The 21,409-nt window shown below is 43.3% G+C and overlaps 1 protein-coding gene across 1 annotated transcript; it reads right to left on the reverse strand.

Moving 5' to 3' along the window:
* Positions 1 to 3,720: 3,720 nt before the first annotated feature.
* On the reverse strand, positions 3,721 to 14,176 carry RIPPLY3 (ripply transcriptional repressor 3). Its single transcript, XM_082394593.1, has 4 exons — positions 13,975 to 14,176; positions 13,069 to 13,135; positions 8,357 to 8,424; positions 3,721 to 4,827 (listed from the first exon to the last, which is right to left on the reverse strand). Exons 1-4 carry the CDS (start codon positions 14,076 to 14,078, stop codon positions 4,518 to 4,520), a joined length of 549 nt encoding a protein of 182 aa, XP_082250719.1. The 5' UTR covers positions 14,079 to 14,176; the 3' UTR covers positions 3,721 to 4,517.
* Positions 14,177 to 21,409: the final 7,233 nt, after the last annotated feature.

A 21,409-nucleotide genomic window follows, 5' to 3' on the forward strand; every position in this document is an offset into this window, starting at 1 on the left:
AATGGGCAGATGGGACTGAAAACAAATATTGTGATTTATTAAGTGCATGATGTGTCTCTTTCATGTGACTCTATGCTTCTCTGTGAGATAACTTAAATATTAAATTATATTTAATATATAATAAATACATGAGAGCAAAAATATTTAAAATTAATTAAAATTACGTTTACAATGATTATTTGATATGTGTATTATCTTTTAAAATATGTAGTGTGTATATCTTATAATGTGTAAAACTATTAGTCTGATAGTATGTAATCATATGAAATTGCTGTTTTTGTAGGTCAGAACAATGGAACATCAGCAATTTCAAATGACTCAACATAAGGTAGAGTTTATAAGTGAATACATGTTCAGGTGCAGGCTCAATTCTTTTTTTTTTGTTTTGTTTTTAGCTCTTGTTCTTATATTTTATTTATTTTTACTTTTTCATTGAAGTACAGTTAACTTACAATGTGTTAGTTTCAGGTGTACAGCAAAGTGATTCAGATATAGATATATAGATATAGATATAGATTTCTTTTGCAGATTCTTTTCCATTATAGGTTATTACAAGATACTGAGTATAGGGTCTTCCCTGGTGGCACAGTGGTTAATAATCCGCCTGCTAATGCAGGGGACACAGGTTCAAGTCCTGGTCCAGGAAGATCCCACATGCAGTAGAGCGACTAAGCCCATGCGCCACAACTACTGAGCCTGCGCTCTAGAGTCCACGAGCCACAACTACTGAACCCATGTGCCACAACTACTGAAGCCCGCGCGCCTAGAGCCCATGCTCCGCAGCAAGAGAAGCCACCGTAATGAGAAGCCTGTGCACCGCAAGGAAGAGTAGCCCCCGCTTGCCGCTCACCGCAACTAGAGAGAAAGCCCGTGCAGCAAGGAAGACCCAACGCAGCCAAAAGTAAATAAATACATAAATATAGAAATATATATATTAAAAAAAAGATACTGAGTATAGTGCTATACAGTAGGTCCTTGCTGTTTACCTATTTTATATATAGTAATGTGTATATGTTAATCCCAAACTCCTAATTTATCTCCCCTGCCTCAATATTTTTTCAATGATAGGGACACATGATCAAAAGTGTGGCGCTCGCTCAGGTTTGAGACCTTACACAGCAGACCCACATCACCACAGTCACCAGCAAGAACACAGGAGCCCCGCGTGCACCGTCTCCCGTGTCACAAATGCCTCTCTCACAGGACCTGTGATGCCGTCACCACCATGGCTAAAGGGTATCATTTTCCTTATTTGCATTAAGCTGGCCATATTCTAAGTAATTTAAGGAAAGTCTACCACGCAGCACATCAAAAATTCTGGTGCCATCAGCATGCGGGCAAGGTTTGGTTTCTTCATGGTAAACTGGTGATTGGGCCAGATCTTTTTTCTCATTAGAACTGATTTATTAAGAAAGCAAAACAAAGCCAAATGTGATGACTTAAGTTCCATCCCAAGCATCACAGGAAGGGAGAGTAAGGGTAATACTCCTAGTGTTTTTGTTAAAAATCCAGCAAAATAGGAGGCCATCTTAAATCCTTTCTGAAACAGGCCCAGTAAGAATTGTTTTTAAGTTTGGAAAAAGGTACTTTAAACAATAAATGAAACAATACAATTAAACAATAAAAACATTTTTTAAAGAAAAACAAAAAAATTTTTTTGCTCAAATGTGAATTTTACTCAGTTAATAATATGCAAATAAACTTATTGATCAATCCCTTTCCTTTAAGTTCACTGTGATGTGTCACATGGATGACATCTCCTACTGTCCAAGTCATGGACACCTGGATGAAGAACAAATAACTTCCCTCCCTCCCTTCCTTCCTTCCTTCCTTCTTTCTTTCTTTCTCTTTCTCTTTCTTTCTTCCTTCCTTTCTTTCTTCCTTTCTCTTTCTTTCTTTCTCTTTCTTTCTTTCTTTTTCTTTCTTTCTTTCCTTCTTTCTTTCTCTTTCTTTCTTTCTTTCTTTTTCTTTCTTTCTTTCTTTCTTTCTTTCGTTGAACTACAGTGATTTACAATGTGTTATTTTCAGGTGTACAGCAAATGATTTTATATATATATATATATATATATATTTATATTTATATATATATATACATACATACATTCTTTTTCAGATTCTTTTCCCTTATAGGTTATTACAAAATATTGAATAGAGTTCCCTGACCCATACAGTAGGTCCTTGTTGGTTACCTCTTTTATACATAGTAGGGTGAATATGTTAATCCCAACCTCCTAATTTATCTCTCCGCCTTTACTCATTTGGTAACCATAAGTTTGGTTTTTTGGGGGGGTTTTTTGTTTTTTTTTATTTTGGCTGCATTGGGTCTGCGTTGCTGTGAGCAGGCTTTCTCTAGTTGTGGCGAGCAGGGGCTACTCTTTGTTGTGGTGCACGGGCTTCTCACTGCAGTGGCTTCTCTTGTTGCGGAGCACGGGCTGTAGGTAGTCGGGCTCAGTAGTTGTGGCACGCGGGCTTAGCTGCTCTGCAGCATGTGGGATCTTCCCAGACCAGGGCTCAAACCTGTGTCCCCTGCACTGGCAGGCGGATTCTTAACCACTGCACCACCAGGGAAGTCCCCATAAGTTTGTTTTCTACATCTGAAAAATTTTTTAAAGAAAAAAATCTTAAAAGAAAAAATTCTAAAAAGTATTTTTTAAGGGGCTTCCCTGGTGGCACAGCAGTTAAGAATCTGCCTGCCAATGCAAGGGACACAGGTTCGGGCCCTGGCCCGGGAAGATCCCACATGCCGCGGAGCAACTAAGCTCGTGCGCCACAACTACTGAGCCTGTGCTCTAGGGCCCATGAGCCACAGCTACTGAAGCCCACGTGCCACAACTACTGAAGCCCACGCGCCTAGAGCCCATGCTCCGCAACAAGAGAAGCCACTGCAATAAGAAGCCCATGCACTACAACGAAGAGTAGCCCCTGCTCGCCGCAACTAGAGAAAGCCCGTGTGCAGCAACAAAGACCCAACACAGCCAAAAATAAATAAATTTATTTTTTTAAAAATAATAAATAAATAAATAAATAAATAAATATTTAAAAAAATATAGTGATATCGGCTACCTTTGGACAGAGAAAGGGGAAGACAGGAGAGGACTACTTTGCAACACATATCAATACTTTTCTAAATGTTTGGGTTGTTGGAATATTTGCATGTCTTACTCCTATTTTTTATTTTATTTTATTTTCTGGCCACGGTGTGCAGCTTGTGGGATCTTAGTTCCCCAACCAGGGATTGAACCCATGCCCTTGGCAGTGAAAGCGCTGACTCCTAACCACTGGACTGCCAGGGAATTCCCTATTTTTTAAAAAAATATTTATTTATTTATTTTTGGCTCTGCCAGGTCTTAGTTGCGGCACGCAGGATCTTTCATTGCAGTGCTTGGGCTCAGTAGTTGTGGCTCCTGGGCTTAGTTGCCCCAGGGCATGTGGGACTGTAGTTCCCTGACCAAGGATCCAACCTGGGCCCCCTGCATTGGAAGGCGGATTCTTAACCACTGGACCACCAAGGAAGTCCCCCTCCTATTTTTTAATATTAATGGATTTTTCAGGGCATTGAGCTTATAGGCCATTTTGCTTTCATTTTTATACTTTTTCTGCATTCTTAAAAATACACAAATATAAAGAGTTAAATATAGAAAAATCCTGACAAACTTTTAAAAACTTTAAAGGAGGCACTAATTGAATCTAAAATGTCAAACAAAAAAGATTATCAAACGATTTTGTCTCTCAAAATATTTATTTCAAGTAGAAACTGGGAAGACAACAACATGCAAAATAGTTAAGTAAAAAATCTTGACAAATACCCTCATTTGGTCATCAAAATATAAAAAGCTGAAAATAATATTACATTTGGTACTTTGATTGAAAACAGTGTTACTCTAGTCAAGTAATAAGCCCAAAGTGGTCCCCAGCTAAGAGTTAAAGCTCATCTCTCTATTCATACACACAGTGCTTAGACAAGCACCATACATGTTTTTATCCAGAATGGTTCCCCCCCCAGATCCTTATCTTTGTATTTTTGTTACTTTTATGGAAATTATTCAGTGTGTTTGTGTGTTTTTTATAAATAAACTTTTTTTTCAGAATGTCACTAAGCAACCACATCAACCTCGGACAATACCTGAATCATTTTTACAAAAGTGGAAATAGCCAAATAAAGGGTCTCAGGTTAAGTGAGAGGCATGGGTGGGTTATTAATCGATATGGAATAATTTGTCGTTCGATCAGCACAGTGACATTGCTGAACGTGCTTTGAAAGTTGGCCCCGCCTGATAACAACCCGTGTGGATGCAAACCTCTTGGACCTAGAATCCTTTCTCAAAGGTACAAATGAGGCACAGAGAATCACTAGGAGAAGGATGATTAAAAGCTGAGTCCTTGCCACAAGTGGGGTGCTGGCCAGAGAAAGTCAAGTCCTTGTACACCCAGTTGAAACGCAAAGTGTCCTGGTGCGGCTGTCCCCAAGGGTTGTCCCCAGGGCGCATGTGAGGTGGGTCTGGTGCAGGAGAGACAGACTACTTGGATGTGGAGCACCCAGCATCCTCCGGAGAGTCAGGGTAGGGGAGCGGACCCTTACCACCGAGGCCACCGCAGCCTCCGGGGTGCCATCCTGGGTTTGTCAGCTGGTCTCTGCCCTTTCCTCCTGGGCCGTCTTGCGCCTCCTGGCACTGAAGGTCGGAGGGCTGGACTTCTTGGTCCTGCTCCTCATCTGAATTGGACTCATCGTTGTAGAAGTGAATGGTGGCTTGCACGGGGAAGCTGGCCAGCACCTTCTCCCCGGAACTCTGCAGATACTCTTGACGCTTAGAAATGGGTAAATAAAGTCTAATATTGAGAAACAAATACACCATTAATCAACCTGAAAACAGTCTTAAACTGCATCTAGAGGATCCTATTCCCTAGAAGCAGCTAACTCCCAAACTTCCTTCCTGATTTTGCCTTCACTGTGCACAGTGGGGTTTTTTTTTTAAGTCACCAGAACACAAAACTGTGGGCAGATGGGGGGACCTGGTAGTGAACCCCACACTAGGTCAGAAGTGAGCTGTAATCTGGGTGAGCAAATCAATTTAGACCAACACAGGGAGAAGGGTGTGCTTCCACAAAGGTAAAAGGATAGTAAAACATTGAGTTCCAAGGTTAAGAGGCTCTCTCTGATCAAACAAAGGACCTGATTCATCCTGGATAATATATGTCCTATTCAGGGGATGCCTCACTCCCCCCTGACCCCCCCAAGCAGAGGGAATGTCATGACTTTGGAGGAAACTTGACCCTGAAACCCTGGTCTAGAGAAGTGGCTAATCTTTCTGAATGTTGCCATAGTAAACGTCCCGTGTAGGGGTGCATCCCTCACTTTAGAAAATGGCAACCCTGGCAATTTTTCTATAAGAGAGAGAGGGAGAGGGAGAAAGAGAGATTGGGGGCAGGGGGAGGGAAGGGAAGGAAAGAAGGAAGAAAAGGAATATATAAAATTTGGAACCTCTAAATCCAGGTTTTGTGAATTTAGGATTCCAGTTATACATGGAAAGTATTTTAAATGTCCCACTGTCCCCATAATCTCTTCTTGTAGCTTTGACTTACTAATTGTTTGCATTTTCCCCTGTGGTCTTATAAAGGAACTGAGAGGGATTATCAATCGATCATTGCTTGTTTGCAAAGCTGATTTCAATTCCCCCCTTTTTGGATGGAGGAGAAAAGGGAGAGAGAAAACACCTTACTATAAATAATGTAGGGCAATTTTTAACTTTCTAAGATTTCCAATAGATGATGGTTCTCAACCCCCAGGGGACATTCAGCAATGTTTGGAGTCAACTTTAGTTGTCCCAACTGAAGGGCAGCTACTGTCATTTAGTGTGTGGAAGCCAGGGATGCTGCTAAACACCCCACAATGCCCAGGACAGCCCCGCAACAAAGAATTATCCACTCCAGTCAACTACATTTCAATTTTTAAAAATTAGCCAGTCCAAAGCGTCAGTAGTGCCGAGACTGAGAAACTCTGCAACAGAGAGAATGCACATCTATGTACATCTAGGACAGCATAGTTTAGTGGTTGGCCATGTTAAAAATTAGGTGTCATGCTGAAGTATTTACAAGTGAGTGTGTAGGATGTCTGGGATTTGTTTTAAACTATTCTAACAACAACAAATCTTTGGGAGAGATGATAAACATGATCAGATCCTGAGAACACTGATAATTATTGAGGCTGGTGATGCACATGGGGGTTCACTATACCATTCTCCCCATTTTTGTGTATAAAAAGATAAAATTTTGTAATAAAGATAAAGTTGTGTATTCAGCCCGCAATGCACAGTTACACAGATGCAGATCACACATCACCAGTCACTGCATTTTCAATGAATCAAAAGTCGGGGCACAGCAGAGTCTGTGAGGCAGGCCCGGGGGCAGGTGTGCAGGTGAAGGCTCATGGGGCATGAAGGAGGGGGTGGATCCCAACCCCAGCCCACATTGGGGTCACCTGGGAAGCCTGTAAAAATACAGATACCTGCGCTTTTCCCCAGCACCCCCAGGGGAATCGCCCCGCCCCACCTCCCGCCTGTATTTGTAAAGCTTCCCCAGTGATTTCATGAGGATTGAAGACCACTGATGTGAAACACTAGGAAAACTTCCTTTTTCCAAACATCACTCTTTGATCAGTTTGAGGGGCTCTAATTTTCATCTGTGGCCGTTAGTATCCTTGAGTTTTATTAAAGCTTCTAGTCTTCCAGGACAACCAGGGGTAAAATACTCTGATGAGAGGTGACAGCGTAGACTAGGTTTATTTTGGTGAAGGAAATGACAGCTGGAAAGAGACAGGCTGAGAGAGATAGGAGAGAAACAGACATAGAGAAACAGATAAAAGTCCAGTGCATGAACCACTTGCCCAAAGTGGATGAAATGTAAGAGGCATATAGGGAATTCCCTGGTGGTCCAGTGGTTAGGATTCCGCACTTCCAGTGCAGGGGACACAAGTTCGATCCCTGGTCAGGGAACCGAGCGGCGTGGCCAAAAAACAAAGAAACAAAAAAGAGGGATACAGCAGTGAGGGTCCTGATCATGGCCAAGACCAGGACCATGAAAGAACTACTCAGAGGCCAGAGGATCCAACCATGGTACAGTATCCATCAAGTCCCTCATTTACTTCACATCTACATTTAGGGGGTCTACTTGGCACTAGGCAGTACATTAACTTATATCCTGGGAGAAAAGTAGAAATATACCTAAATATCTAAGTAAATAAGCTGATATGCATATACAATTCATATGCAATTAAATTTAACACGAGGCAAAAGATGGTATAAAAAAGAGGTATAAACAAGTATAAAGAAAAGAGGCCAATTCCAACGTGCAAATGAAACACTGAATGAATGAATAAATGAATAGATTCTAGAAATCCAACAAAATATCCTTAAAGTTCCTTGGGATAATCATAACTAAATAATGTTGGAGAATATACTGAATTATTTTCCTTTTTAATTAATTAATTAATATATTTATTTTTGGCTGAGTTGGGTCTTTGTTTCTGTGCGAGGGCTTTCTCTAGTTGCGGCGAGAGGGGGCCACTCTTCATCGCGGTGCGTGGGCCTCTCACTATCGCGGCCTCTCTTGTGGCGGAGCACAGGCTCCAGACACGCAGGCTCAGTAGTTGTGGCTCACGGGCCCAGTTGCTCCGCGGCATGTGGGATCTTCCCAGACCAGGGCTCGAACCCGTGTCCCCTGCATTGGCAGGCAGATTCTCAACCACTGCGCCACCAGGGAAGCCCTATTTTCCATTTTTTGAAAATGTATACACTTGAAGACACTGAAGTGGATTAATGCTTATATTTAAAGGAAATAATATAGTCCAGCAGAGGGCGCCTTATGTGGAAGGCAGCCTTAATCGTTTTTTCAAGATTATTATGGACTGAAAAACATTATTCTGAAATGTCATAGATTTATCTTCAAAAATTATAAATTATCTTTAGCGGATAATTATACGCATGTGTACTTTTAAACTGTATTGTAATTCACACATTAATTTGCTCCACATAGGAACGCCTACACGGAGAATCATTACACTTTTTCAGGTCAACATTCTTTAAAAATTATTTTAGCTTGCTTTATGTTATTAACTAGTTAATTATTATGATTGCAAATGAGCTTATATTCTCTTTCTTAAAGGTATGAAGTGAGTGGATACTGGCCAAATAATTTATACACATAGGTATTTTGCTATGTTTGTATCAATTAATATAAAAACCATAAAATACACCCATTTTAAAATCATATCTTGTAAACCTTTAGAAATGTTACATAAAAATAAAAATAATAATTAAAAAAAAGGAAATAATACATTTCTTACAGTGAAGTCAGATATTACCTCACAGGATGCTGAAACCCAAAGGCCCCCTTCGATCCAAAGGTTTGTTGGTCACACCCAGGCTCAAGCTGTAAAGACAGACACATACAAACACAGACACAGTCAAGAAGCCTCTGAAAGCAGCATCCTGAAGTTTTTAAAAATAAAATCTAAGTAGCCTGCACTTGCATCAGTTCCAATTTTAGAGATAGTTTAAACACCTTAACAGTATTTGATAAGCTCCTCTTCCTCTTACTGTTGTCACGATATCCCAGGCACTGTGAGGGATCCCAAGGTGGAAAGACGAGTCAGACACAGTCCCCAAGTTCATGCATTTTAAATCTAATGAGGAAAGACACACATAGAGGCAAATAACTACACTACGAAGCACCGTACAGTAAGACGCTAACTATTCTAAGCAAGGAAGAGGATCAGGAAAGGGTTCATGGGCGCCTTGGCAGGGACATCAGTGGCACTTGGGTATGCAGTTCTGGGCCCATTCCTAGCGGAGCAGAGCATCAAATTCCGAGGGGCGGGAAAATAGAGAGCACAGCGTGGAAAGGTGGAGCCCAGCGTGGAATGAATGAGAGACTGCATTGGTAAAAGGGCTCAACAGGAAGCTAAGTCCAGACACTGAACAACTTGAATACCCACTACTGAGTCTAAGTTTCATTCTGGAGACAGGATTCAAGACCATTACTGATTTTGAGCTGGGAATTCAACAATCAGATCTGTATTTTTTTTTTTTTTAATTTATTTTTGGCTGTGTTGGGTCTTCGTTTCTGTGAGGGCTTTCTCTAGTTGCGGCAAGCGGGGGCCACTCTTCATCACGGTGCGCGGGCCTCTCACTATCATGGCCTCTCTTGTTGCGGAGCACAGGCTCCAGACACGCAGGCTCAGTAGTTGTGGCTCACAGGCCTAGTTGCTCTGTGGCACGTGGGATCTTCCCAGACCAGGGCTCAAACCTGTGTCCCCTGCGTTAGCAGGCAGATTCTCAACCACTGCGCCACCAGGGAAGCCCCCAGATCTGTATTTTAAGGATCATGGTGGCTGCTGGGAGCAGTGCATAGCATAGACTGGTGAGCTAAGGGCTTGGAGGCACCTGACAAGAGGTGATTTGAACTCAAGTAACACCAACCAGAAGGGAAAGGAAAGACAGATTCCAAGGACATTCGGTAGCATCCAGAAGGGCGGAGACCAATTGCTGGGGGCCCTGAATAGCCAAAGCAATCTTGAGAAAGAAGGAGAAGCTTGAGGCATTGCACTTCTTGATTTCAAACTATATTACAAAGCTATAGGAATCAAAACAGTATGGTATTGGCCTAAATACAGACACATAGATCAATGGAACAGAAGAGTGAGCCCAGAAATAAACTCATGCATATATATTGTCAATTAATTTATGACAAGGGAGACAAAAATATACAATGGGGAAAGGACAGTCTCTTCAAAAAATGGTCTTGAGAAAACTGAACAGCCACATGCAAAAGAATGAAACTGGGCCCCTATCTTACACCATACACAAAAAATAACTCAGACTGGATTAAAAATCTCAATGTAAGACCTCAAACCATAAGGCACCTTGACATTTTACCAGGCTTATTTTTATAATATGCTATGGTAAGCTAAGGGAAAGAATGAGGGTCTTTGGAACAAAATCTTTTCCATAATGAAGTTCACTCTTTGGGGTCTCCAAGAAATCACGTCTGTATTAAGCTCTGTTCATAATTATAAAGTATCTCTAACTGCTCAGACTCACTCTACCACCATAAGCAATCCTGGGCTGTCAGTGGCAATTTTACACCCTGTGATGGGAGAGGATATAATAGACAATGGTGGATGCCTAAAGGCAGTGGTGGGTAGTACGGAGAAATAGCTTCCTTTAAGTGATTAATTCTAACCAGACTCTGGGAAACACATAGCACACTTTTATAAACTCTATAAACTTTACCGCACAAACATACACAGATTTTAAAACTTCACACCTCAAATATCCTGATGACTTAAACGTCTAAATAATCACACTCCGATAATTCAGGGTAACAGAAATGTATACAAGGTACACACTGTGTTAAAGGGGTGTGTGACAGGGCTGAACAGCTACGAAACCAAAGTGCCACAGACAGCACCTTCCCTTTGCACCCAGAGAGGTGACAGCTTTCCTTGGGGGAGGGAGAGGGGGAGGGGCCTTGGGACACACTGACAGGGAGCTGTTGAAGAACATAACTGTGCTTTAGCTGAAGGACGTTAAACAAGAACACCCCGTCCAACAATGCATGAGCTCCACAGAAGCTCCTGACAGGGTCCCCGGGACAGTGAGAGGCCACCGAGCATTGGGGGGGGGGGGGAGGTAGGGGGGTGACTGTTTAGCCACAGCGGGGCTCACACGTGATGTGTGTATCACATCACATTTTTATGGCATTTGTACCAAAACCTTCTGATTCTCTCAGAATACATGTTTCCGAGTGTCTCTACCAAGAAAAAAAAAAAAGGCGGGGGGTGGGGGTGGTTTGTGCAAAAGAAGAGATACAAGAGAGACTTTTGTGAGGATCTCTCTGTCCTCTCCATGCATGCCTCTGACTCTGGTAAAGCTATGATGCGGGGTGGGGGGGGGGGGAAGGGGGGGCCGGGTGGTGGTAGTGGGATGAATTGGGAGATTGGGATTGACACTTATACACTGATGTGTATAAAATGCATGACTAATAAGAACCTGCTGTATAAAAAAATTAAATTAAAAAAAAAAAGCCACGATGCAGGAAGCCTGGAAGATGGAAGGACGAGCAGGAAAACGCAGTCCCTGACATGCCCTAGAAATCGTCTCCCTTGCAGGCTTGGGCTGTCATTCATTTTTTCCCAGGCACGGGAGGGAGACAGCTCCCAAGTGGTGGTGCCAGGGGAACCAAATGAGCGAGGGTGACCCCACTGCTCAGGACACAGGGTCTTGAGACTTTCCCTCGAATTTAGATTGTATTCTGTGATCTGCTCGCCTGCAATCGTGGTACAGGTCACTAGGCAGTAATCCCTCACCCCTCACCCACACCATTCCCGACCAATGACATTTCTCAAGAAATACACAGCAGAGCTCAGGAGCCGAGGAGTTCTCCTGCTTTGTCGGCAGAGGGCGCTGCTGAGCAAGAAGCCGTCCCTCCCCGCGCCGGGCTGCCCTCCCCAGGGGAACCGAGCGAGATACTTCGGGTCTGCAGTCGTCCGCTGCTGACCGCTCTGCCCGGCAGATCGGGGTCTGCAAAGAGCTGGCCAGAGGGGGAGCCGGGCAGCGAGCTCTACAGCCCCCATGAACACCCACTCTCCACCCCGGCCCCCCAACAAATCCATGAACGCAACTGCTTGATCCGTTGTGCCTCGCTGATGATCAACAGAAAGTTGCCATAGCTTAACATTTTTCTGCGAGTAATCTTCATTTTTCTCACAAATGGCCTTCTCATAATAATGGGGGGGGGGAAGACTACCTTACATTAGAAAGTGTGCTGTATTTTCATTCTTGCAAACGGAGAGGCTATACATACACTTCATTTAAAAGAAAATTGGATAATTTTTTCTCCCAAACACCTTTTAAATCTTATGTTTAAGAACTTAAGTTTGAATGCAAAAGAAGGAATTACTTCCCATTATTTAGATATTGTATGTAAGAAAAATTTGCGCTAAAAAATCATATTCCTCGTTAATTTAATATAATTTGATTTGCTTCACTCTTTAAATAATAGTAACCGAATTAAAACTCTCATTATTCAGACTAATTTAATAAAAGAGTCTAAATTTCAAAATGCATGAAAGGTCTGAACCTGAGTTTCTTATCATACTAAAAATAACTGCACAATGCCGCAGGTGTAACCTAATGGTCCTTCCCAGCCCAATTAACTCCAGCATTTTAAAAGTCATCAATTTATATTTTAAAATATAACAAAGGACAGGCAAATTCTATGAAAGTAAGTCATTACTCCAGTAAGTATAAAACAATTTAGTTACCAATGCAGGAGACAAAAGAATAGTGGTGGTGATTAATCTTCACGCACAAAGCCCTCAGCTGGAGTGCGTCTGCTCAGACAACATGACTTACCCGAGGAGTGCTTGCACACAGGGCCCAGAGAGCTTCAGAAAGGGCCAGGCGGCGGGTGGGGACTTTTAACCACACCTTCTGGGCACCCCAGACAGGGCTCTGCCCGTATTTGCTCTGTGGCACCAGCCCAGGGCTAATGGCACACTCAGCTTTTCTCTAAGGTGAGGGGGACCGAGACAGACTTCTCCTCTCTTCTACCAGCCGGTTAGCAGGAAAAAACCCAACATGGGGGAATTCCACTGGTGGCCCAGTGGTTAAGACTCGCCACTTTCACTGCCGTGGCCCGGGAGGGGTTCAGTCCCTGGTCAGGGAACTAAGATCCCTCAAGCCCCGAGGTGCGGCCAATAAATAAATAAAAGAAGAAGAAAAAACCCAACATGGAAGAAATCTCTTATAATGCCCCTGAAACAGTTCTGCCATAGTGGCTTTGCTTTTCAAGAAAGGAGAAGCAAGCAAGAGCCAATCTGTATATGAATGACTCAGATATGATCAACACCTAGCTGGCCAGGCTCCTACCCCCAGACCCCAAGGCACTTCTGCATTAGATGACCAAGGGAGGGACTGGCCAAGGAGGCCTTTCATGGTCCCTTTATTTTAGGGATGGTGCCACTTCCTGGCTGAACTGGTTGATACCTACAATGCCCACACTTAACCTTACCTGGCTTCCAGCTCTGGTGGGGTCAGCATCCTGGGGGGTCAGGATCCAAGGTCTCCATGGTGTTTGGCTGGAAGGACAGGGACCAAGAGTGAACCCCAGCATTTTCTGCTTTTAAAGTTAGATCATAAGAGTTAACATTCTTATAATTTCTAATGTCTGCCTAAGAGTCACTGGACACACCAGAATGTTCTCTCAAGTTCTCAGTCTGTGCCATTTGCGTTTTTTTTTCTCCTGCCACATTCCCAGTTCTCTGCCTTCACTGGGCTTTTTGAGAAATCCCAAATATGATACACATCATTATTTGAGGAATTTCTCTTCCCAGCCTGGCAGGATTCTTCCATTCAGACTCCCCGCGGTAGCTGGCTACTTTGTTGCTCATTAATTTCTGACTGCACAGAGATGAGTGTACAGAGTTTTACGATGCAAAAAGCGGGAATGTGTTCCTCCTCTCTGGCTGCCTGGCCACCCAGACCCTTCCACACCTCCCCTGCTAATTTGATTTTAACTTTACTACCTTAAAAAAGGCTGGTGCCCGGGGACAGCGAACGCTGAGCCCCACGCACAGGGCAAACAAAGAATGTCACCAAGAGTGTGACAGTCAGCGTGACGCGACCCCCTGAAGGGTTCGCGGAGGGGCCCCCGAAGACTTCACCGCTCCCAGCCCGGTGGGTTTCAGATCTAGAAACCGAAGATTTGGCCCATTGCCGGGCACCTCCTGGGCCTCCGCACTTCAGAACTGTGCTCTGGAGCCGAGAAGATTCTGCGTCCCTGACTCTGGCTAAGGAACTTGCTCTGCGTCGCGTCGGGCTCCAGGGCTCCAGGTCTCCGCCCGGCTTCGGGGACTCAGCGCGGCCGGAGCATCCTGCCTGCGCTCCCCGCACCGACGCGCCGCGGGGACACCCTCACCTCTCGGGCCCGCGCGGCGGCGGTGGTCCCCGTGGACCGTCCCCGGGGCAGTGAGAGACGCGTCCCCGTGCCTCCCGGGCTCCGGCCGCTGCCTCGGGTCTCATGGTGCCCTCGGAGCCCGCGCCCCTCCAGCGGCGCCGGCGACCGGCCGCGCCTTTAACCGCTCGGGCGAGGGCGCTCACCTACCCGCGCTCTCGGCGTCAGGTTTAAAAACGGGGGCGGGGCGGGGAGGGGACACGGGAAACCCGGGAGAGGGTAGGGAGGGCACCGGAGAAGCTCCGGGAGGGGACAAGCAAAGCTCCAGGAGGGAGCGCCGCGGGGAGGAGGGGACGAGGTCAAGAAGGGGAATTGGGAAGCCCTGGTCAAGGGTGTGGAGGGAACAAAGGAAATCCAGGCATAATCGCCAGGGGCGGGGGCGAGGAAGCTCGGGGAGGGGACGGCGGGAAGTGACACAGAAAGCCTTGGAGAGGGGGCACAGGGGGCAGGGGTCTTGGGCGGTGGCGTCGGGCGCGCTCCCTCGCCCAGGGGCCTCCCGCGCCCGGTGCTGGAGAGGAGGGATCCCTGGCTTCTTCCCGCCCCTCTGGGGTCTCCGCGTCCCTCGGGTTTCTGATTCCTGCATCTAGGTCTCCAGATTTGTGGGAAATCTCACGTCCACGACTTTTAAAGCGGCCGCGGGGTTTCGGGGGCGGTTACTGAAGCCTGTGGACCCGCCCTGCCTGCGGTGCTGAACCGCGGGCACCCGGAAGCCCCGACCGCGATGCTCAAAGCGGCGGCGGGGCTGCAGCAACGCATCCAGGCGGTGGAAGGCGGCGGAGAGAGCTCTCCAGATGAGAGCACCCTTCCCAACGATGGAGGCCTTGGAAAAGGATGTGGCTTTCTCCGAGGGTGGGTGCGATATTCCTCTGGTTAGCCCCGGGCCCGGCACAGAAAGCGCCTTGGATGAGCCGGGATGGCGCGCGTGCCCTGGGAATACCTGGCCGGGCTGCAGGGCTCGCGGGGGCGCAGCTGTCGTGGTCCCCAGCGCTCGGGCAGGGTGGGAGGAGTGCTGTTTCATTAGTAGAGCCCGGCGGCAGAACCCTGAGGGCGGCCGGCCTGGACTCGGGCCCCTCGCTTAAGTACAATCTGCTGCTCAGTGCCCCACTGACGCCGCGTCTAAGAACGCGAGCTTACTTTATGTGACTTACGGTAATGGAATTAAAAAAAAAAATTAACTTCAGACATTAAAATGTTTCCACATTTTTTTCCCCTTTAAGAGCAACAAGTTATGGCTTCCCTGGTGGCGCAGTGGTTAAGAATCCGCCTGCCAATGCAGGGCACACGAGTTCAAGCCCTGGCCCGGGAAGATCCCACATACAGCAGAGCAACTAAGCCCGAGCGCGACAACTACTGAGCCTGCGCTGTAGAGCCCGCGGGCCACAACTACTGAGCCCGTGCGCCACAATTACCGAAACCCGTGAGCCTAGAACCCGAGCTCCGCAACAAGAGAAGCCATCGCAATGAGAAGCCCGTACACTGCAATGAAAAGTAGCCCCCGCTCGCCACAACTAGAGAAAGCCCGCGCGCAGCAACGAAGACCCAACGCAGCCAAAAAAATAAATAAATAAAAAATTTTAAGTTGTGTAAAAAAAAAAAAGAGGGAGTGTTGGAGGGAGACGCAAGAGGGAGGCGATATGGAGATATATGTATATGTATAGCTGATTCAACTTTGTTATAAAGCAGAAACTAACACACAATTGTAAAGCAATTAGACTCCAATAAAGATGTTTAAAAAAAAAAGCAACAGGTTATGACAATAATGAAACCTTATTAAAGGCGAAGGGAGGAATTAATTTAAAAACTTTAAAATTTCACACAGTGATTTTAAAAGACACTGAGTATAAGGGCATGGGGGAGGGGAGGCAAAGAACATTAACAGACAACATTGCAGCAATAAGATACCATATTTAATCTACCAACAAAGGATTTTATAAAGGGACAATGGGCAACCGGTGTGGGTGCTTTCAAACGCGAGTCTTCAGGTAGCCTGCGGCAATGCAACCGGGGTACTTTCAGAAAAGTATGACAACCTACATCACATGCCTTAAAAATATTCACCTGTTTGGCCCAGTAACTCTACTTCTGTGTCTATATTAAAGATGTATTCAAGATGGGGATGAAGATGTATTTAATCACAGAAAGGTGTTCATTATAGTGTTTTTTATAATGTTGAAAAGTTAAGTCTCAAAATATGACAATGATTAAACAGATGATAGTGGAATATCATGCAGCTAATAAAAACATTTTCTGACTTGAACAGCATGGGAAAATACTTGTGATGTTAAAAGAACAAAATTGTATGAGTAGGACCCAACAGTATACGAAGGATACAAATGACAATACAGATGTGCCCACTGAGTGCTGGAATTACTAAGGATTTTAAACATTTTTTAAATGTTTTCTAAAATTTTCAACAATGAGCCTATACTACTTTTTTTGTGTGTGGTAAAATACACATAATATAAAATTTACCATTTTAAGCATTTTCAAATATAATTCAGTGGCACTAGGTAGACTCACATTGTTGTGCAACCATCACCACCATCCATCTCCAGAACTTTTTCATCATCCTGAACTGAAACTCTGTACCCATTAAACACTAACTTCCCATTCCTCCCTTCGCCAGCCCCTGGTAACCACCATTCTATTTTCTGTCTCTATGGCTTTGACAATTCCAGGCTTGTATAATAGGAATCATTTGTCCTTTTGTGGATCATGTATTAATTTTATAAGTTATACATTTAATCTTCACCCCAACCCTGCAAACAGGCATTATTCCCATTTTACAGATTAAGAAACGGGGGTTGAGAGAAATTAGATAACTAGTGCAAAGTCACCATCTGGTTAGAGAGCCAGTACTCTTGGTCCTGCCGGGTACATAGGCTTTGGAAACCAAATGCCAAAAAAATACATTTAAAGGTCAAAAAGGACTCAAGACAGCATTTGCACACAGTAGGTACTCAGTTACTATAATTTTTTTAATTGAAGTATAGTTGATTTACAATGTTGTGTTAGTCTCAGGTATACAGAAAAGTGATTCAGTTATACATATATATATTCTTTTTCAGATTCTTTTCCATCATAAGTTATTACAAGATATGGAATATAGTTTCCTCTGCTATACTGTAGGTCCTTGTTGTTTATCTATTTTATATACAGTAGTGTGTATCTTTTAATGTCAAACTACTAATTTATCCCCACCCCCACTCAGTTTTGTCTTTTTGCTTTGTTTTGTTTTTCTTTCTGCCAAACACATGTAAGACCACAATGGCCACAGCTGGAACAATTTGAACAGCAAAAGAAAACAGTATGAGGTTATAACCCAAAGTATACAATAAATATTATGGAGTTCATACTGATATCAATAAATATTGAATAAATGGGCAGAATAGGCAAGTATTCTTTTTTAAAAATATTTATTTATTTACTTTTAAATTTTTGGCTGCATTGGGTCTTCGTTGTTGCCCGCAGGCTTTCTCTAGCTGCAGCAAGCGGGAGCTACTCTTCATTGTGGCGCGTGGGCCTCTCATTGCAGTGGCTTCTCTTGTTGCAGAGCACGGGCTCTAGGCACATGAGCTGCGGTAGCCTCACTGCAACACAGAAGCCCCCATGTGCAGCAACGAAGACCCAATGCAGCCAAAAATAATAAATAAATAAACTTATAAAAAAAAAAACTTTGTGTAAACCCGAGAAAACCATAATTCGAAAAGATACATGCATCCAATGTTCATTGCAGCTCTATTTACAGCAGCCAAGACATGGAAGTAACCTCAATGTCCATTGACAGATGAATGGGAAAGATGTAGTTACTTATATACAATGGAATATTATTCAGCCATAAAAAAAGAATGAAATAATGCCGTTTGCAGCAACATGGATGGACCTAGACATTATCATACTAAGTGAGGTAAGCCAGACAGAGAAAGACAAGTATCATATGATATCGCTTATATGCAGAGTCTAAAAAAAAGACACAAATGAACTTATATACAAAACAGAAATAGACCCAAAGACATATAAAGCAAACTTATGGCTACCAAGGGAGAAAGGGGGAAGGGGAGGGATAAATTACGAGTTTGGGATTAACATACACACACACATATATAAAATAGATAACCAACAAGGACTTACTATATAGCACAGGGAACTATACTCAGTATTTTGTAATAACCTATAAGGGAAAAGAATCTGAAAAAGAATATATATATATAAAACTGAATCACTTTGCTGTACACCTGAAACTAAAATAACATTGCAAATCAACTATACTTCAATAAAAAAATAAAATAGAAAAGTTTATGTAGATATTCAATCCTCGAGGAGGTGGAGTGTGACTCTATAAACAATAGTTTAAATTAGGCATGTTTTTTATGAAAATATATGTAATGAAAAATAAATTCATTGGTAATATAGAATAAAGGTTTGGGGATTTTTTAAAATTTCTTTTTTCTGCAGGTAAAGAAATTAAAATACAGGAAAAGAAATAAAGTGCTGTTGAGGTAGTTGGGAATTCAAAGGGCTTTGTTTTACCAAGTATGTTATAACAATTTCTTTTTTTTTTTTTTTTTAATAAATTTATTTATTTTTGGCTGCGTCGGGTCTTCGTTGCTGCACGCAGGCATTCTCTAGTTGCGGCGAGCTCTTCGTTGCGGTGCACGGGCTTCTCATTGCGGTGGCTTCTCTTGTTGTGGAGCACGGGCTCTAGGTGCGCGGGCTTCAGTAGCTGTGGCTCGTGGGCTCTAGAGCGCAGGCTCAGTAGTTGTGGCGCATAAGCTTAGTTGCTCTGCGACATGTGGGATCTTCCCGGACCAGGGCTTGAACCCATGTTCCCTGCATTGGCAGGCGGAGTCTTAACCACGGCACCACCAGGGAAGTCCCCTATAACAATTTCTTAAACTTTTTTTGGATCCAAGGAAGATTTTTATGATAGACGAAGTATTTGGTGGAGGGTATAGAAATCTTAAACTTAATTAGGACCATGGTTTAGAAACTGGGAAAAATTGTATAACTTCAAGTATGTAAATTCCTGCCTGAGAGGTGGTGTGGGAAATAAATAAAGTTGAGGTTCTGTTTCTTGCTCTGCTCTCTTTAATTAAAAATTCTTTTTCATATGCTGACTTTCAGCTGTTGCTTAAAAACAAAGAGTAAAGATGTTAACCCTCAGGGTTTCCGGCTGGCCTAGGAGGAGGATACCAAAAGTCAAAACATCTAAGAGGGCAGAATATTTTTACATAAACAGTGCTGAAGACAGGCGGGGAAATGACCATTTCCTTTCCTTCTGTTTAGGCAGAACCCATTTCCTGTTATCCACTCCACGAAGCACTCCGTACCTCTGAAAGCTGACTTAGAAGTTACAAGATGTAGTTATTGCTGTTGATGTTGTTGTTTCCTAAAGGATTTTTTGGAGACTAAAATACATGTATTTGTTCCATGGGAATAAGTAATATATTTGGTATTTTGAGGGGGGGGTTAATTAATTAATTAATTTTTATTTTTTTGAAATCATGGCAAGATACAAATAACTAGATTTTACCATTTTAACCATTTTTAAGTATACAGGTTCAGTGACATCAAGCACATTCACATTGTTGTGCAGTCATCACTATCATCTGTCTCCAGAACCTCTTCATCATCCCAAACAAACTCTACCCATTAAATAATAACTCCATTTCCCCCTCCCTCGTCCCTGGTAACTTCTATTCTACTTTCTGTTCTATGAGTTGATTATTCTAGGTACCTCATATAAGTGGAATCATGCAATATTTGTCCTTTTGTGACTGCCTTATTTCACTTAGCATAAAATCCTGTTAAAAACAAGATAACAGACCCCAAATGGAGTCAGTTATGCTAAGCCCCATGTTGCCAAATCAAGACTTTTTTTGGGGGGGGGGGGTTATTTTTATTATTTTTTTTAATTTTTATTGGAGTATAGTTGATATACAATGTTGTGTTAGTTTCTGCTGTACAGCAAAGTGAGTCAGTTATACATAAACATATATCCACTCTTTCTTAGAGTCTTTTCCCATATAGGTTATTACAGAGTGTTGAGTAGAGTTCCCTGTGCTAAACAGCAGGTCCTTATTAGGTATCTATTTTATATATAGTAGTGTGTATATGTCAATCCCAATTTATCAACCCCCCTTCCCCACCCCAAAATCAAGACTTAATTACAGTTTGGCCTCCTTCAGAAATGGAATCTTAAACTAGTCAATCAGGAGTCACCTGCTCAGCACTAGTGAGATCATATGCCTGATAGATCCTGCCATCCCCTAAAGGGAAGTGACCTTGCCAAAACCAATCTGCTTTTTGCCCCATTAACTTCCTTGTTTAAGCTCCCTTCTGCCTATAAAAGTCTTGCATTTGGAAAAAAAAAAAAGTCTTTCAATTTGTACAGCTCCTCAGAGCTCCTTTTTGTCTGCTGGAGTGGATGCTGCCTGATTCATAAATCCTTGAATAAAACCAATAAGATCTTTAAAATTTACTCAGTTGAATTTTGTTTTTTAAGTCTTCAAGGTTCATCTATGTTGTAGCAAGTGTCAGAATATCCTTCCTTTTCAAGGCTGGATAATATTCTATTGTATGGATACATCACTTTTGTTTACCCGTTCATCCGTCAGTAAATACTTCGGTTGTTTCTGTCTTTCGGCTATTGTGAACAATACTGCTATGAACAGCATTCATGAATCCCTGCTTCAATTCTTTTGGGTATATACTCAGAAGTGAGATTGCTAGATGAAATATACTTGGTTCTGAATTCTTATTTTAAGGCTTGAGTTTGCTCTCGAAAAGAAAATTTAACATGAATCTTGTGTTCAAAGTGTGAATGGGGGAAACGTTCTGTAACTAAGCTTCCCTCTATGACTGTGGATGTCCCTAGCTCAACCATGTGATAACTGACATTTGGGCACTGGAACCATCTCCAGATACTACCTGTGTTAAAGCCAGACCATAGCAATGGCTACGAGACCCTGCCTGATCTCCCTTGACACCCTTTACTGCTCAGATCTCATCTACTGCTCTCTCCTCCACCCTTCCCCCTAAAGCCCCTGGCCTCTGGACTGTTAATGCACCAGGAACATCCCAGAAACACTCACCTTTCGGGTGAACCTGCCTCTCACCTTCTTCAAGTCTTTACTCAAGTGTCCCCTGAGGATGCTGCTTTCCCTGGACACTTGTTTAAAGTACCTCTCTCTCTCTCTCTCCCTTTCTCTCTCACACACACATACATTCCCTCAGCATTGCCTATCCTCCTTCCTTTCCTGCTTTATTTTTATCCATAGTACCTACCACATTTAACATACTATTTTTAGCTTCTTTTTTTAATTAATCAATTAATTAATCTTTTTATTTTTGGCTGCATTGGGTCTTCGTTGCTGCACACGGGCTTTTTCTAATTGCG

The sequence above is a fragment of the Balaenoptera borealis genome (genome assembly GCF_965194805.1).
Source record: "Balaenoptera borealis genome assembly, chromosome: 5".
NCBI lineage: Eukaryota > Metazoa > Chordata > Mammalia > Artiodactyla > Balaenopteridae > Balaenoptera > Balaenoptera borealis.

Excerpts from the sequence above, each read along its gene's own strand:
- RIPPLY3 (XM_082394593.1), bottom strand. The coding sequence starts at position 14,078 with ATGAGACCCGAGGCAGCGGCCGGAGCCCGGGAGGCACGGGGACGCGTC. Across the intron at positions 13,136-13,974 it reads CCGCCGCGCGGGCCCGAGAG|CCAAACACCATGGAGACCTT; the intron begins GTGAGGGTGTCC and ends CTGTCCTTCCAG. Across the intron at positions 8,425-13,068 it reads CCACCAGAGCTGGAAGCCAG|CTTGAGCCTGGGTGTGACCA; the intron begins GTAAGGTTAAGT and ends CTGTCTTTACAG.